Source organism: Myotis myotis, unplaced genomic scaffold (genome assembly GCF_014108235.1).
Source record: "Myotis myotis isolate mMyoMyo1 unplaced genomic scaffold, mMyoMyo1.p scaffold_m19_p_19, whole genome shotgun sequence".
Lineage (NCBI taxonomy): Eukaryota > Metazoa > Chordata > Mammalia > Chiroptera > Vespertilionidae > Myotis > Myotis myotis.
Window position 1 is genome coordinate 37102354 of NW_023416323.1, and position 17729 is coordinate 37120082.

At 56.7% G+C, this 17729-nt stretch overlaps 2 protein-coding genes across 6 annotated transcripts in view; both read right to left on the reverse strand.

Annotated features, from left to right (window-relative positions):
- On the reverse strand, nt 1–15209 carry ADGRG3 (adhesion G protein-coupled receptor G3). The gene is made up of 12 exons (XM_036346844.1): nt 13816–15209; nt 12034–12214; nt 7275–7413; nt 6656–6802; nt 5776–5910; nt 5216–5255; nt 4926–5026; nt 4683–4795; nt 3356–3636; nt 3098–3191; nt 1188–1462; nt 1–392 (listed from the first exon to the last, which is right to left on the reverse strand). Exons 1-12 carry the CDS (start codon nt 14024–14026, stop codon nt 283–285), a joined length of 1827 nt encoding a protein of 608 aa, XP_036202737.1. The 5' UTR covers nt 14027–15209; the 3' UTR covers nt 1–282.
- Nucleotides 15210–16139: 930 nt separating this feature from the next.
- The window catches only part of ADGRG1 (adhesion G protein-coupled receptor G1), a 35750-nt gene continuing 34160 nt past the window's right edge, over nt 16140–17729 (reverse strand). For all 5 annotated transcript variants that reach the window (XM_036345672.1, XM_036345675.1, XM_036345671.1 and 2 more), the window contains one exon: nt 16140–17558. In XM_036345672.1, the coding sequence (XP_036201565.1) occupies nt 17428–17558 (131 nt within the window). In that variant the 3' untranslated portion in view covers nt 16140–17427. The remainder of the gene's footprint in view (nt 17559–17729) is intronic.

Genomic DNA, 17729 nt, shown 5'->3' on the forward strand with positions numbered 1-17729 from the left:
TGGAGTGGGGTGGGGTGGAGGGTGGGGGTGTGCAGAGCAGCAGGGGTGAGGGTGCTGTTCTGTGCTGGTAGGAGGCTCAGGGTTATGGGAACCTTGAACCCCTGCAGTCCTGGATTGGGGGATTCTGATACCAGAGCCGATCTGGGTGGGACCTCTGAGATCATGTGGTTGCCCCGTCCCTCTCCCTCCCTCCCCAGCCACACTGTACAGACGTGGAGACGGAGGCCCAGAGGGAGGCCGGGAGCTGTCCAGGTGCACACAGTGGGTCAGAGCCGAGTCCTGTCATTGCGACGCCGTGTGGGTCTGCTCAGCCCGGGCGGTGCCGGAGGAGGAGGACACGGTGGTCTGGCTCGGGAAGTAGAGGACGGTGAACCAGCAGAAGATGAAGACACCTGAGGAGGAGAGGGCAGGGGGGAGCCCGGAGTGAGGGGGTGGGGGTGGGGACAGGGTGCTGGGCGGCCTGGCGGCAGCTGCCCAGAAGAGAAATAGCACCATAGTAAAAGTTCAAGAATTTATGGGGAAATGGGGCAAAAATGAAACCGGAAAAAGAATCAAAAAGGCATCTTGGAGTTCAGGTTTAAATATGAAGGGTGCCCAGCCAGCGTGGCTCGGTGGTTGAGCATCAACCTATGAACCAGGAGGTCACGGTTCGATTCCTGGTGGGGGCACATGCCCGGGTTCCATCCTCAGTGTGGGGCGTGCAGGAGGCCACCAATCCATGAATCTCTCTCATCATTGATGTTTCTATCTGTCTAAGGTGGCCCCATCAGATCCTTGACACTCCTAAGAACTGGAAGAGACCTAATCAGACCGTCGTCACTAGACTTGGCAGGTCCTCCTGGGTTGAGGTGACTATATTGGGGGCCACGGGTAGGAACGGGCCAGCGGAGAGAGAAGAAGGTGAGAGGATGCATGGTGGCTCCAGAGAAAAAGATGGAGAAAATCTCTGCTTTGGTTTGGAGGGCTTTTCCTGAGCCTGGCAGCAGCTCCCCTGAGGCCAGCCAGCCTTTCTGCCCCGAGGGTCTGGGGAGAGGCCTGGGTCCGATATTTACAGTCAGCAGCCCTGACCTGAGCTGGCCTCATGGAATCCTGTTTCCTGCCAACCACTCTCTCCCTGCCTCCCATCCCCACCTCCCGCCCCGGGTGCAGACGGGGCAGCCGCCACCTCCCGGGCCCAGGAGCCTCACCTTGTAAGGAGTTGAACAGTGCGAAGATGTAGATGGTGGACAGCCCCAGCGGCGTGAGGATGGCCAGCCCCCAGGTCATGCCCACCAGGCTCGAGAGGCCCAGCAAGGTGAGGACCCCCTTCCAGTGCTGCCGCTGCTCCTTGCCGGCCGTGGCACTCGACAGAGTGAAGATCTTCCAGGCCAGCAGGCCCAGCACCACTGCGCTGAAGAGGAAGGTGACGAGGAAGTAGCCGTGGACGGTGGCGTAGAGGGCAGTTTTCTCCTGGAACCAGCACCTGGGGGAGGTGGGTGGCCATTGGGACGGGGCCAGGTCCTGCTGACCAGCGAGCCCTGGGCTGTCTCCCCAGACTGACCTTCAGCGACCAAGAAGACGCCCTTCCCGTCTCCACCCAGCCACCCCCTCTCCTGGGGGAGGGGCTCTGGGAGGTTCCGGTCTGGTGTCTCTTTTTTATTTTATTTTCATTTTTAAATATATTTTTATCGATTTCAGAGAGGAAAGGAGAAGGAGAGAGAGATAGAACATCCGTGATGAGAGAGAATCATTGATCAGCTGCCGCCTGCACGCCTCCCTCTGTGCCCTTGACCGGAATCGAACCTGGGTCCCTTGAGTCCACAGGCCAGCACTCTATCCACTGAGCCAAACCGGCTAGGGTTCTGCTGTCTCTTTAGACTAGTGGGTGCAAAAGGGTCAATTGGGCCCCAAAGATATGTTGTAGAAAAGATATGCCCCACATGATGTTGTAAAAAAAAAATGAATTAATGACCATCGTTTAAAAAGTAGGAGGTTTGGCATAAGCACCCAGATTTCTGCTTCTGTTGTAAAACCACATGCCTGGGGCGGGGGGGGGGGGGGGCGGGGATCGGGGGAAAAGGAGACACATGTAATACTTTAAACAATAAAAAATACACCACACACTCAAAAAAACAACAACAAAACACAAACAACAGCACACATGCCTGGCAGCTGCCCATTAGACGGTGTGTGACTGCCAGTCTAATGCAGCCCCCCCGCCCCCACCCCGCCGGCTGCCACATGCACTTAACTTATGGTCTACCCTGTGGCCCCTGCATTTGAGTCCAGGGGACATGACCAGCCCCTCTTAGCACAGAGCCATGGGCCCAAGACAGACGCCCTGGGAGGGGCTTGGCTCTGCCCCACTGCTCCCTGCACTGTAGGGGTGAAAGTCCAAAAGAGCATGTCTGTCAGCCCTCCACCCCATTGTACAGATGAGGAGACTGAGGCCCAGAGAGAGGACGAGCTTGCCCAAAGTCACACAGCAATGCAGAGGCAGAGCCTAGATAGGACCAGAGCTGCTGGGGATATGTGAGCAGGTTGTGCCCTGAGCAAGGGCACCTGGCTGAGGGGACAGGTGGGGGCTGAAATCCAGCTGAGTGCCTGGCCTGTCAGATTGGGGGTAGGGGGCACTTTTAAAAACATGTCCCCAGCCCTAACCGGTGTGGCTCAGTGATAGAGCATCAGCCTGTGGACTGAAGGGTCCCAGGTTCGATTCCGGTCAAGGGCATGTACCTTGGTTGCGGGCACATCCCCAGTAGGGGGTGTGCAGGAGGCAGCTGATCGATGTTTCTCTCTCATCGATGTTTCTAACTCTCTATCTCTCTCCCTTCCTCTCTGTAAAAAATCAATAAAAAAAACATGTCCCCAAGTGCCAGATGGACTGGTGGTGGACCAGGCCAGAGCAAGGCATCCCGCCTCCTGCTCTGGGTCTCTCTCCTCCTTCTCAGGACCCCTCGAACACTGCATATCCTCTCTCCAGGCCTCAGTTTACCCCTGCGGATAGGAGGATCCTTCGCCTTGACTTCCTGGGTCCCTCCTCTCCCCACCTCCCTCTGGCCTCCATATGTGCAGCCAGGGACCCAGCGTCACTCCTACCCCCACAGCCACCACTCACAGCTCCAGTGAGGTCCTGTTGTCCTGGTCTTGGATGGTGTAGAGGCCATAGCTGCTGGCACTCCAGGTGCCGATGACCATGAGGACTGGCAGGCCTGGGCGGGGGAGGAGGCACGGCATTGCTGGAACGCACATCCCGGAGCCAGTCCCTCTGCCCGGCCCGGCCACACCTCCCCCGGTCAGCCCACCCCCCCCCCCCCCCCGCCCGGCCACACCTTCCCCAGCCCGGCCACACCTACCCCAGCCCACCCACACCTACCCCAGCCCACGAGGCTCAGCTTCAGGAAGTAGTGCCCGAAGTAGGTGTTGAAGACCCTGATGACGAGCAGGTAGAGGTGGAAGGATTCCAGGACCATCCAGGTGAAGACACAGAGCAGGAAGTAGTGGAAGATGGCCCCCCGGGCCACGCAGGCAGCATGGGGCCCCTGTGGGCCATGCCCCACATCGATGAAGAAGGCCAGGTTCACGAGAAACAGGCTGACGCTCAGGGCCACGTGGATCTTAGGGGCATCTTCTGACTTGAACCTCTTCCAGGAGAACCTGGGGGGTGGGGGGGGAGGGCCAGCAAGGGGCTGCAAGGGCCGCAGCATCACCGGGCCTCTCCTCCCCGCCTCCTCTGTTCCGCCCCTGCCGCGGCCAGAGTGAGGGCCCTCCGGTTCCGGCCCAGGAGCCCTCCCATGGCCACCCGGATCCTGCCGGTCTCCTCCCTCCCTCAACTCGATGCTTCAGCCCAACGGCGTAACTTGCCATTCCCTGGATGCATCCTGCTGTCCTTGCCTGGTTTTGAAATGGTACTAGGAGGATAGAAAATGCCATCTTTGGGGAAAGCTGGGTGAAGAAAGCAGGGGACTCTAGGTGCTGTGTTCACCACTTCCTGCTAGTCTATAATTATTTATTTATTTGTAAATGTATTTTTATTGATTTCAGAGCAGAAGGGAGAGAGGGAGAGAGAGAGAAACATCAACGATGAGAGAGAACCATTGGTCGGCTGCCTCCTGCACGCCCCCCATTGGGGGATCGAGCTCGCCACCTGGGCTTGTGTCCTGACCGGGAATCGAGCCCTGACCTCCTGGTTCATACATCAACACTCAACCACTGAGCCACGCCGGGCGGGCTACATAATTGTTTAAAAATATTTGAAAGACTTCAGTTCTGGGGCTCCGTGCACGATGTTAACCGTCAGGACAGCTGAGAGCCTGTGATGCAAGCCTGGGCTCCCGGAGGCCCCTGGGGGTGGAGAAGCTGCCGGGGACGATTGACAAAGGAGAGAGCTAAGTATGAGAAGCAGAGGGAGACCGACTCCCAGGGACCTGGTCCTGGATCGAACCGCACCTGCCGTGAGCTCACTGGGGTCTTTCCATTACCGGGCCCCCACACTCCCTGGGATGTGTAAGCCATGGGCTTTGAGTCTCTGCCACTTGTAACTGAAATGACCCAGCACATGGCAACCTCCGGCCCTATTTTACGGATGAGGACACTAAAGGTTTGGAGAGGATGTCAATATGATTTTGCACGACCAGGGTGCCTTTGGCCCGGCACCGTGTGCTGCCTTTGAGGACAGGAGGGAGTGGGGATGGGTCACCCACCTCAGGGCCACGTAGAAGACAATGGTGAAGGCCAGGAAAACCATGGAGGCGCCACAGCCAACCTGGGAGATTCGCACGAGGACCTGCGCAGTGGCCTTGTCCAGGGTCGGCCTCTGTGGGCAACACCCCCAACCAGGACCCCATCAGCTGGCGGCCAGGCCCACCTACCCCCAAAGGCCATGGCCCCTCCCAGGACAGGAGTCTGGGCCCCTTCTGATGTGCTGGGGGTGGGGAGGGCGTTACCAGCAGCAGGGCGAAGAAGGTCAGGTGGTCACAGCGGCAGACTGTCGCCTGCGCTCCGGGCTCCGTGGAGCAGCCCTCCGAAGACCAGTCTCCTGTTGACCCTGGAGAGGAGGGGAGAGGACCATCAGGAGGGGAGGGAGGGGAGAAGGAAGAGGAGGGATCAGAGAGGGGGGAGGGGAACAAAGAGGAGGGCAAAGAGGGGAGGGGCCCTGTGGGTAGAGCCCTGCACCCCAAAGGGAGTCCATATTCCCGCCACCTGTCTCACCCAGAGGAGGTCCTCCAGGCCTTACCTTTAGTCACATCCCAGAATACACAGGTGAGGGTCATGTTCTGAAACCAGAGAATGGGAGTCAGGAGAGAGGCAGGGGGAGGCTGGGAGAGGGGAGAGAAGGGCATGGGAGGGGAGGGGGAGGACCGCATGCTCCCTCCTCCTAGCATGTGTGTGCAAGGCTCACACGGGAGCATGGTGGTCACAGAGGAACGCAGGCCACACCGTTGATGGCCCCTGGATCGGCACATGAGGGGCCTGGGTATGCTGACGGGAGGTGGGTGGGAAGGTTGCATGTCTGTGGGTGGGTGTGTAATGCCGTGTGCATGCATGTGGGTGTGCCAGGTCCTGTGTGCACCTCTGTGAGCACGTGACTGGGAGGGTTCCGGAGGCATGTGGGCATCCGCACACAGGGTGGGCACGCATCCCCTGGGCACAATTGTGTGTGCGGTCCTAACGGCTTCTCCTGGGTGGATGTGGAGGGCGGACGGTGCGGAGTCCTGTGCTTGTCTGTCCGTGTGCCCAGGGGTGCCCACCTGCCTGTCTGCCCCTGCGTCACTGCCGGCCTGGGTGGGAGCTCACCGGAGGCTGGCGTGGGTGCGAGAAGTTGATCTCCACAGGCTCCGGCAGCGCCGTGACACGCATCCGGCCCAAACTCAAGCCCACCAGGCGGTTGTTCACCACGCTGCCCTCGTCCTCCAGGCTGAGCTGGGGGCCCTGTGGAGGGGAGATGGGGGGCCAGGCTGCAGAAGGGCTGTCTCAACTCAGCCGTGGCAGGGTTCCTGGGAGCCTCCAGGACCCATGGTCCTTGTCTGGAGGGCAAAGTCTGGACCAGGGGCCAGAGGACCAAGGAGTCAGGGGTGACATCCTCCCTGTTGCTCCCTATGGCCTCCTGCTCGGGCTGGTCACAAAGCCAGGCACTCTTCACACCTGGCCTCCAGACTCCTCTGCCTCTTAACTGGAGGGGCACGGGGCCAGGAGAAACATCAGCCCAGAAATGGGGGCGGTGGGTGCCTACGGGGGTAAGTACCCCACTACTGAAGGCCCTGGCCACACCAGCACTGGGCATGCACACGTCTGCTTGGGAGCACATATATGCCTCTGGGACACGCATGGGACACACCTGCATGGGTACAGGCACACTCGCTCATGTGGACTGTGTGTGTACCAGGAATAGGAAAGACATGCATGTGTGTGCATGCACAGGGACCCACAGGGACACGGGCACACTTGGGATACACATACAGTCCAAGGTCACTGGTATGTGGGGTCCGAATATCTGAGTGTGTGGGCCAGTGTGAGTCTGAAAGCCACAGGCTCTAGAGACCGGTCTGGGTGGCCGTGAGCTGCTGAGGCTCTTCGCCTTCTCCATCGCCAGGGGGTTCCTCGAGGAAGACCCCCCAGAAGACAAGCATTGCCTGGGGAGCCTCAGAGCTGCCCTGCCCTCCATCCAGCGTCTCACCTTGAAGAGGTTCCCCGGGCCGACGTCCAGCACAGATACGGCCAAGGGGACCACCGGCCTGCTGCCCTGCAGGGAGGCGAACAGGCTCCTGGGCAGCCGGACTCTGGCGGGGAACTGGTGCTTGTCCTCCGTCATCTGCCCCGGAATCTGTAACCACAGACCCAGTGGCTCCTTCTTGACCCAAGGATTCCAGCCCCCAACACAGGTCCTGCCACTCCCCCAGGGGGGAGGGAAACTGAGGCACACCCGGTGGAGAGGCGGCACCTGAGGACTTCCGCTCTGAGAGGCAGGACACCTGGGGGCACAGCCCAAGCTCTGCTCTGTTCAGGCTGTGAGCCCCTGGACACTCACGGGGCCTCAGTTTTCCCAATCCGGAGAATGGGAGTAACAAGGAGACCTCCCAGGGGTCTCGTCCTAGAAATCTGGACAATCTGTTACCAGGACCCGCTCATCCACTTAACTCACCAGCGCCCATTAGCAAGTCGGAGGGGCCCTGCCGGGACACAGGAGGGCTAGGTTTTGCTGGGCACCAAGCCCAGACCGTGACTCCCCCAGAATTCCGAAAGCCATGCCTGAGGAAACCGGCCAGAGCCAGCCAGCAGGGGCGGGGACGCTTCACCTGAGAGAGGTTCAGAGAGAAGTGCAGGTCTTCTGCGATGCTGGTGCTGACGTTCTTGACAAAAGCCTTCAGAAAAGGCAAATCCACCATCCCCCTCAGACTCCTCTCCACCAGATAGGTCTCGTAGTCCAACCAGTATCTGCAAGGGGCCGGGGGCAGGGGCAATGTGGGGCCTTGCCAGCTGAGCCCCCCACTCACCTGGCCCCCAACCTGGATGAAGGGAGGAGAGAGACCATGGGCCATGATCATCAGGCTCTTGGGGCGGGAGGGGTGACTCCGAATAGCAGCGGGAAGACCCTGGGAGCACCGAGAAGAGGGGTGGCGAGGGAACAGCCCAAGCTTGTCTGAGGGATTCCAGCCAGCAGTCCCTCTGAGTATTTCACGTGTTTGTCTTTTTGTAAAAACTTCCATATAACATAAAATGTATCATTTTCACTACTTTAAAGTGTACGTGGACCTATGAGCCAGAAGGTCACGGTTTGATTCCCAGTCAGGGCACATGTCCAGGTTGTGGGCTTGATTTCCGGAATAGGGCATGCAGGAAGCAGCCGATCAATGATTCTCTCATCATCATCATCATCATTCATTCTCCCTCTCTCTCTCTCTCTCTCTCTCTCTCTCTCTCTCTCTCTCCCTTCCTCTCTGAAATCAATAAAAATATTTTTCTAAGGTGTACAAAGCATCATCCCATACCCTTCAAGCAGTCATTCTCTTCCCTCCTCCCCTAGCCCCTGGCAACCATTAATCTGGTTTCTGTATACATTTGCCAATTCTCAATATTTTATATAAATGGAATTATATGGCACCTGACCTTTTGTGCCTGGCTTTTTTTTACTTAGCATCATGTCTTCAAGGGTCATCCATATTGCAGCTTGTACAAGTATTTCATTCCTTTTTTATGGGCGAATAATATCTCATTGTATGGATAGATCACATTTTGTTTATCCATTTACCCATTGATGGACATTTGGATCGTTTCCATGCTTGGGTTATTGTGACTAGGGCTGCTATGAACATTCACAGACAAGCTTTTGTTTGAGGATTTGTTTTCCGTCCTTTTGGGTACAAACCTAGGAGTGAAGTCGGTGGTAAAGCTTTGCTTAACTTTCTGAGGAATTGTCAGGCTGTTTTCCACAGCCTGCACCATTTTACATTCCCGCCAACGAGGTATGCTCCCATTTCCTCATGTCCTTGCCAATACTTATTTTCATTTTGCTCTTCATTGTAGGTATAAAGTGGCATCTCATTGCGGTTTTAATTTGCATTTCCCTGATGTGCAATGATGTTGAGCATCTTTTTCTATGCGTGCTGGTCTTCGCATATCTGCTTTGGAGGAATTCCTCTGAGCCTTTTAAACAGCGCGATGGTAATTGCGCGGCGTGGGTGAGCGCCTCCTCGCATCTATTGAGTACCCACTGCATACCGGGAATTCGGTCGTTGAGGACGGAGCTGTGTGGAAACTGACCTATGGGAGCTGAGCTGCTGTCGAACCTCACAGAACATAGAAGTTAATTGGCATTTACTTTACCACAGCTCCCTGGCCTCCGCTAAAACAGCAAGGCGAGGCCAGGCTGCGGCGCTCTCCGTGGTACTGAAACTTCCATGCACGCCAGGTGGTTGTTTTTCTTAAACCTAGGGTCTTAAGATCTGCTGCTCGGGCTAGGCCTGAGACAGCAATGGGAAGGGAGGCATGGGGTGGGGGGCAGATACAGCCAGATCAAGGCTGTTGGAAAGGAGTAGCTATGGAGGGCTCGCCAGGAACACAAAAGGAGGCTCTTATTTTGACATCATTTTTGAACGCTCACCGTTACCAAGGCAAAAACCAAGAAACCACAGAAAAAATATTGTGTAATGTAAAGAGTAAGCCAGGCAGAGATGTGCAAATGTGCTTGAGTGTAGCAGGCAATTAGAACACCATCAAGCCAGAGGCAGTGGGGCGAGGCTGTCCAAATCCATTGATTGAACCACATCAATTGAGTCTAGCTTCTGTTTACCTTTTAAAAATGGAAACAAAGAAGTATTGAGGCCCTGGCCTGTTTGGCTCAGTGGATAGAGCGTTAGCCTGCAGACTAAAGGGTCCCAGGTTCGATTCCGGTCAAGAGCACATGCCCAGGTTGCAGGCTTGATCCCCAGAGGGGGGGCGTGCAAGAGGCAGCCGGTCAATGATTCTCTCTCATCATTGATGTTTCTATCTCTCTCTCCTTCTTCCTTCCTCTCTGAAATCAATAAAAATATTTTTAAAAAGAAGTATCGTGATAGTCATGATTACCGAATAAAATCGTGAATTGTATTTCATTATATGTTTCACCTCATGCACTTAAAAAAAATTCCGTGGCCTCCTAAAACAGCCCCATTTGCTTTCTCAGGGAAATATTTCCTCATCTGCTTCTCAGAGCACTTAAAAAATTATTTTAGGTGTGAAATGTAACATTTTCAAAAAGTCTAAAGCCTCGCTATACCAATGAATTTTTAATGACAACATCGACACCCACTTAAGTACCATCTTGCCTGCCTGATACTAGTATAGCTACTTAGATTCCTTTAGTTTCATGTTTGCCGAATACCTATCTTTCCACATTGTGCCTGCTGGTGGTTGTTTTTTCATGGTTAAGTGGTGTGACATTAAACAACTCGCCTTTTACGTTGGAGGGGACATCTTGCCATTCTCCAGACATGCGAATGCCCAGAAAATGCAATGAGATGATGGGCCCCTGAATTCTTGTGGGCTTTATCTCCCATCCTCTAGTTCACTTATGTCTTCCTCGGGCATCTTAAGTACGTGTCGCTTTCTGCTCCTCAAATCTAATCGGCATAATGCAGACTAGGGATGCTTTGCTGAATGTCAAGATCAATAAGGTCTCTGTGAAGCACATGATGACAGCAAGGAGCGGGGAACTGACACAGTCCCGAGGAAACATCGCGACAGAACACTGTTGGCTCTGCCAGGTCCTTGCGAACTGGTACGGAGGAAAAAGTATCCGCCGGGTAATAGCTGGGTACCCATTGCCAGGGGCTGTGTTGATTTGTTCGAGTGAACACATCCGTCTGGGACAGCAGCTGTCATTGGACTCGCCATGCGGTTACGTTCACGCTGGTCCACAGCCATCCTCCGAGACCAGCCTGACTCCGGAGAGCTCAATGGAGATGGAACAGGTATCGCCACCCCTGCTTCTTTCAAATCTGTCACAGGGGCATTACTCTCTGCAGGGATGTAGCTTCGTTTCTGGTTTACCAGCTTGGGAGAAGACATTCCAGGAGCTTCCCCTGAACTCTTTCATTGTTTGATTTGCGGGGGGAGGGGGGGTTATTTTGTTGTTAATCCTCACCCGAGGATATTTTTCCATTGATTTTTTTTTTTTTTAAGAGAGAGTTGGAGAGGGAAAGATGGAGAGAAACATCAACATCGATGTGAGAGAAACACATTGATTGGTTGCCTCCTGCACACGCCCTGCCCAGGGTCTGGGCCGGGGAGGAGCCTGCAGCCAAAATACATATCCTTGACTGGAATCAAACCAGGACCCTTTGGTCACAGGCTGACGCTCTATCCACTGAGCCAAACCGGCTAAGGCTCCACTTAGCTCTTCAATGGAATGCCCTCCAAAAGCAACTCAGTGGAGAAAGCATCGTCTTTTCAATAAATGGTGCCAAAACATTAGATATCCACATGTAAAGGTAGTAGTAATAATAATAATGTAAAGTTAGACATTTACCTCACACTGTACACAAAAACGTAACTCCAAATGCACAACCTAATTATAAGAGCTAGAACCATATACTTGTAGAAGAAAACTTAGGAGAAAATCCTTGCCACCTTGGGCTAGAGGAAATGTCTTTGATATGACAGCAAACACACACACACAATTTACACCGGGCTTCATTCAAAGTAAACGTTTGGATCTTCAAAAGATATCATTAGGGAAATAAAAAGACAAGACATACATACAGCCCTAGCTGGTTTGGCTCAGTGGAAAGAGCGTTAGCCTGCGGACCAAAGTTGTCCCGGGTTCTATTCCGGTCAAGGGCACACGCCTGGGTTGCGACTCGGTCCAACGTGCAGGAGGCAGCCAATCAATGATTCTCTCTCATCATTGATGTTTCTATCTCTCTCTCCCTCTCCCTTCCACCCTGAAATCAATAGAAATATATTAAAAAATAAAATACAGCAGTGGCCCGCCCCTTCTCACATTGGTGTAGCTTATACAACCCTTCATATTTTGGTCCCGACTTATATTTTCAGTTCTATCCCCAACCCGCCCCACCTCCCCATTGTTACTTCCATCGCCAGCACGTTATTCTTTCACAGTTCAAAGCACTGGTGTTCTTCCTCAATACTCCCTGAAGTTCGGTTGCCCGTATCTCCTAACATTGTTTGGGTGCAACTGGAAAACTCCTATGCAACCTTCAAAGCCCTTTCCTGGGTTCCCTCCTCTAGGAAGCTTTGGCAGATATTTTTCCTTTGAGCTAACCTGGTCCCTTGTTCCCCCTTCTGTAGGACCACACTCTGGAGTCATCACCGTTTGGGCCTGTGTCTGTCCCTTCACAACTCCCAATGGCAGGGACGGGGGCCGATTTATCTCTGTATCCACTGAGTCAGAGGCGTCTCAGGGTCAGAGAGATATGCGTGTCCAACAACAAGGTGGAAGGGCGAGATGGGAGCAGCATTTTCTGGGGTCGTGGGGGCTGATAGCTCCGTCCCGTCCCTCCTCCCCACCCCTGCAGGAACCCCAGATCCCTGCTTCCGCTCAGAGAGCCTTGTTACCTCTGCAAGTTACCCAGATGACAGGAGGCGCTCCCCAGCTGCGCGCAGTTGTTGAAGCACTTTGCAGTGCTCATCAGCTCAAAGGGATCGTAATGGTCCTTATTGACAAGCCCCAGGCAGACGTTCCTGGGCTCCTCATACTGTGCTGTTTGCTCAGATTTGTTCTTGAAATCTTTCTCACCTAAGGGAGGGACGCAGAGTGTGAAGGGGCAGCAAGGGCTCCAGGGTCTGTGGTATGGGCTGGAACCCCAGCTCCGCCCATTCACACTGACAGTGTGCACTGGAGCTGGATCATACCTTCCCTGGGCCTCGGGTCCAAGGTGAAAGGACCCTTCCCCTTCCCCCTCACTCCATCCCCCCCTCCCCCACTCCTTCTTACAGGGCCAGTGGGATGCTTTGGAGAAAGTGTGTACAAATGGGGGGCTTGGGCATGTGGCTCTGTAGATAAAAGGTTTAATATGTTAGTGATAGTACCCTTTTGCACCTCGTCCAGGAAGTCTGCCTGGCTTTTTGCAGTTGTTTTACATCAGACTTTCCAAAGCCCTTGCAACTGTGGCCTTATGAATGTATTGGTCTTGGTTTGCCTCATTCTCCCCCATTTCCATTACAACCCTCATGGCGACCTCCTGGAGTAGGGGATACAGCAAACGGAGGCCCCCTGTAGCATAGTGACTGGGGCAAGGTCACCAGCTAGCTGGAGATAGCTCCAGGACTAGCAACCAGCTTCCATGACTTCCAGTTCCGTTCCCTTTCACCTGGGACAGGGGCTGGAGAGGAAGCTTTGGGTCACATGCAAGCTGTGTGGCCTCAGACAAGTTACTTAATCCCTCTGAGGCTTAATCTTCTCATCAGTCAAATGAGGCCAATGGGTTTTGCAGGGAGATTAGAGATCATAAAGGACATAACCCATTGTAGGTGTTCATTTCTCATCAAAGGCAGGTGGTCTGGCTGCACGGGCTCTCATCCCTGCAAGGCAGTGACCGCTGGAGATGAGCAGCAGCTGCCCCCTCGGTGTGGGTTTGTCAAGTCCAGTTCACCACAGACCCCACCGCTCCCCACTGCCTCCCCAGCACCGACACCAAGTTGCCTCCCCCTTGTCCAGATAAAGCTCCCGCAGTAGGTTTTTCCCCCCTCTGCCTGAGGGATCACCACGGGCTTCCCAGAGCAGCAGGGAAATGAATGAGAGCTGGCCAGGTGGGCAGGGGCTGGAGCACAGCTTTCCTGGGAAAGGGACCAGCAAGGACAAGGCCTGGGGTTTCCAAACTGCCCCTGGACAACGGCCACATGTGTGCAAGGCCGAGTGAGGCGGGCGGGACGAGTCTTGTTCCTGGTTTGGGTGCCCGAGGACTGTGGGGCCATTGTGGGGACAGGGAGGCGGGCCGGAGGAGGGTGGTGGGAGGGCAGTGTAAGCCCTGCCAGGCCTCAGGCTCTACAGCTCCCCTGCCACTTCCCAGAGCTCAGAGGCCAGCTGGAGAAGAGCTTGTCCAGGGCCCAACTGTGTCCCAGGCCCACCCATGTCCTAGAGCCCATCTATGTCCCAGGTCCACCCATGTCCCAGAGCCCACCTGTGTCCCAGGGCCAGGCCTGCCAGGGAGCCATAGTGCAGGTGGCATAGTGGGGAGCACTCTCCATGCTCCCTCCATCCCCAGGGCACCGACCTGAGGCCCGGAGAACCAAAGTTTTCCAGGATGGCATCTAACTCAAGCCCCCTCCCTACCCACCCTTGCCCCTGGCATGGGATCTCCGGGCTTGGCAGGAGGGCATGAGGAGCCAGTCGCTCACCTGAGGCCAGGAGCAGGAGGAGCAAGAGAAGCAGTGCCCCCAGGGCCCTGGGCGGCACCATCCTTGGCCAGCCTTGTCCACTCTGGAGGGAGCCCTGTGGCCGTGTGTCCTCTGGTCCCAGGCTCTGCAGAACCCTCCTGCCCCCACCCTCCCCCGCAGCGTCAGAGCTTCCTGTGGCCTCTTTGTAATCCTTCCTGCTCCATGGCGCCATCGGTTGGGTTGTGAAAGGTGTGGGGAACTGGGCAGTGCTCCCGTCTCACCCCATTCTGTGACCACCTGCAGAGGGAGCCCGACTGGGCAGGAGCTGCTGAACCCACCGGGGACGCGCTCCTGGCCTTGCCTCAGAGGGTGCGGTGGGGCTGCGGCCCAGTGGTCACAGAGGCCTCCCAAGAGCCGGCCACTGGGGAGTGGTGGTGAGCACGGGCTTTGGAGTCAGGCACACCCAGCTCAGACCTTCCTCTCACAAGCTGGGGGCCTCTCTGAGCCTCTGTCTCCTCCTCTGTAAAGCAAACGGCTATGGGCTGCCTCCCAGGACCGGGTCAGAGTTTGAGGAGGCCCATACACGCGGGCACACAGCCTGGCTACAGGGATGAGGCTCAACGTGGATGGAACTTGTGCTCTCTTGCTCACGCCTATGGTACCTATGGTTCGAACAAAGCCAGGCTCAAATCCATGCCTGCTGGGGGCTGGGAGAAGAGAGGGAGCCAGCCCAGGGGTCCGGGCCCTTTCTCACCAAGAGAGGCAGGCCGGGAGGGGGCGGGGACCGGAGCATGGGCTCTGGGGATTGGCCAGGCCTGGGCTGATGTCTGTCCTGGCCACTTCCTGGCTTTCCTGAGCTGTCCGTTACTCTGAGCCTCTCAGAGGCGCGTGGGGATCTCATGAGATGATGCCAGTGAATTGTTTGGTCATTTGGCATGGCCATTATCATCTCTATCATTGTCTGACTGTCCCATGATCCGGTGGCCCAGGCAGGAAGTCGGGGCAGCAAACACACATGGGGTCAGGCATGAAGGAAGGGAGGGGCTGGCCACTTCGTCCCCAACTCTGGTGGCCCCAAGGAAGCCTGCGGATGAGGCCAAGGCCCTTGGCATGGGTCCACCGCCACTTTGAGATCAGAAGGTAAAGGGCACCCCGCCAAGAAGGTGCATGTGATCAGTCTCCCCTCCAGCTCAGGCCAGAGCCAGACCTGCTCTGCTTTGGGTGCCTCATGGGGACCCGCCCAGCCCCGACTGACCTCTATTTCCACTTCCTCCCACATGGCGTCTGGACAGGACTCGGTCCCCAGCTGGACCCTCTGGGCCTGAGGAGGGCTGGGGAGGGCATGTCGGGGTCACTTGTGGGGTGTGGTGGCAGGCAGAAATCTGGCATGGGGCCCCAGGCGTGTCCTCTGGGAGGACAGATGGGAGCCACTGGGCCTGCCCCCCCTCCCCACCCAGCAGCCTGCCGGCCTTCCCACCCCAGGTCCCCGGCCGTGGACAAGGGCTCTGTGAATTGTTACCTGCTGAGCCCCCCCCCCCCCCCGGAGACTCGTCCGGGCACCCAAATCCTCAGAGGGTCCCAGGCACACCTCACACACACCTCCCAGGGCAGCTGGGAGCGGAGGGAGGAGACCGCGGAGGGCAGAAAGCTCGGAGGCGGACCTTGGCGGACCTGCACCGTCCTTGGAGGCCGGGGCACGAATAGCAACCATCCAACACGACTGCTCCCAGAACTCACGCGGACAGAGTGTTTGACCTGCCTCACCTGTGTCACGGGATGGGGTGGGCAGATTTGGCCGCGCAAGGCTGGAGACGGTGGGTGATGGGAGAATCGTTCAGTCATTTCATCCTTGCAGCCCCAGTACCTCACAGCTGGTCCAGAAACTGGTGACACGCACCACGCGGACCAGCCGAGAGCTGAATTCAGCCCTCAAGTGTGATTCCCTGGGCCAGCGAATTTTTTTGGATCGGCCACCATTTTAAAATCCAGGGATTTGACACCACCATAAGGTGGATTTCTCGTTTCTCATCAAAGGCAGGTGGTCTGGCTACACAGGCTCTCGTCCCTGCGAGGCAGTGACCGGCTGGAGATGAGCCCCTCGGTGTGGGTTTGTCATGTCCAGTTCACCACAGACCCCACCGCTCCCCACTGCCTCCCAACACTGACACCCAGTTGCCATTCATCCTTCCCCTTGTCCAGTAGGTGTTTTGTTTTGTCGCCCCCCCCACGCCCCCCCCCCACACACACACATAGTCCTCTTCTCTCATTCACGTTTCCCAATCAGTGACTTTTAACAGAAGTAGAGAAGAAAACTCGGGGGCAGCGCCCCAAAATGTTTACATCCATTTGTTAGGTGACGACAACAGCAGACCTTTATTTTCTTCTTTACACTCTTCTACGCTTTCCAAATTCTCTACAATGAATATCACTTCCTTTTTAATATCAAAGGCAAATGAATTAGTAACTACAAAGAAAATCCTCCCCATCGCTAAGGCTGAGATGCAGATCCAATGCTGCCTCCTGCAGGAAGTCTTCCTGGATTTCCCGCCAGGCAGATGGCTCCCCTGACCCCATGCCTGTAGCTCCAGGAGCTCTGGTCTCGTGCGCACCTCACACACTGGCTAGGAGGTCACAGGGGTGGGGGTGGGGGTGGTGGTGACCAGGTCTGACCCTCTGTGTCCAGCAGAGTGAACTGCGATGGGCTCTAGGCTGGTGTCACCAGCTGAGATACGCCTCTGTCTGCAGCGTGCTGGGGTGGAAACAGACTTACTCCACCATGTGCCACGGTTTCTGCCACCAGCGGGCCTTGGGGGCAGCTGAGATCCCCCGAGAGGTATGGGCTTGGCAGTGAACGAGGGTGATGCAGCTTATAGAGAGGCCCCGGTGGACAAACGGAACTAGCCCAGAACACCTATCCTAAGCCTGAGTCAGGGGCCTGCAAAGGCCCGGGCAGTAGGTAAAGGTTTACAGCAGGCACAGGGCAGCTCTGGGGAACCACGACCCAAAATACACCATTAGAATTGGGGACCCTGGGCTGTGAGTGGAGGACAGGGGAGGGGAGAGGGTGGGTTGGGAAGCTGACAGAGCACAAAGCCCTGAGCTCAGCGGCAGGGCAGCTGCTGCTGGTAGGGGTGGAGGTAGGAGTCTCCTCCTGCCGAAGTCTGAAGCTCGGCCCCAATCCCTTTCACCCTGGGTGCCACCCTTGGGTTAAAATGACAGAGGCTGCAGAGTGCCCTCCTGGTGGTCACCAGAAACAGGATAGCCACGGCCCACTTCCGTCCTGGGCAGAGACACAAGGCCAAAGCCTCTGCCAGGCCTCCAAGGTCCACGATCCGACTCCGGGGCCGGCGGTTCCCGACCCCCAGCCACGAGGGCTGAGCCCAGGGCGGGCGAGTTCAGCCCGGCCTTCAGCCCCAGGCGAGGGCGGCCAGGAGGATGGTCCCACTCGTGAGCCCCTTGAGAGGGAGCCCAAGAGCCAGGTGGTCCGAGGGCCACTTCAGAAGGCCCAGCCCCAGAGTCCGGCCGCCATGCGACAGCTCCAGCCCCCTGAGGTCCCGGGGCCGGCGGCAGGGGCGCCGGCCGTGGTGCGAGGCCGCATCGCCACTCCCTCACACCAGGTGGCGGGCTGGCGACCTAGATGCAGCTGGACGAGGTGCTGCCCGAGGTGATGGGGAGCCGGGTGCTGTCCGAGCTGCTCTTCAGAGGGGAGGGCCCGCCCTGGGCCTGCAGCCGCATGGACCAGTACCAGAGGAAGATGAGGAAGCCTGTGGGCGGCGAGGGACACGGGGCTCAGCTGGCGGGCGGCAGCATCCCCCCAACGTCTCCCTCCCAGAGTCACCTCGACTCAGATCTGCCCCCTGCCCTCTGCCCTCCTCTGGACACAGGCTCCCGGCACCGACGTGACCCCGCGGTCACCCACGACACCAGGCCACGCC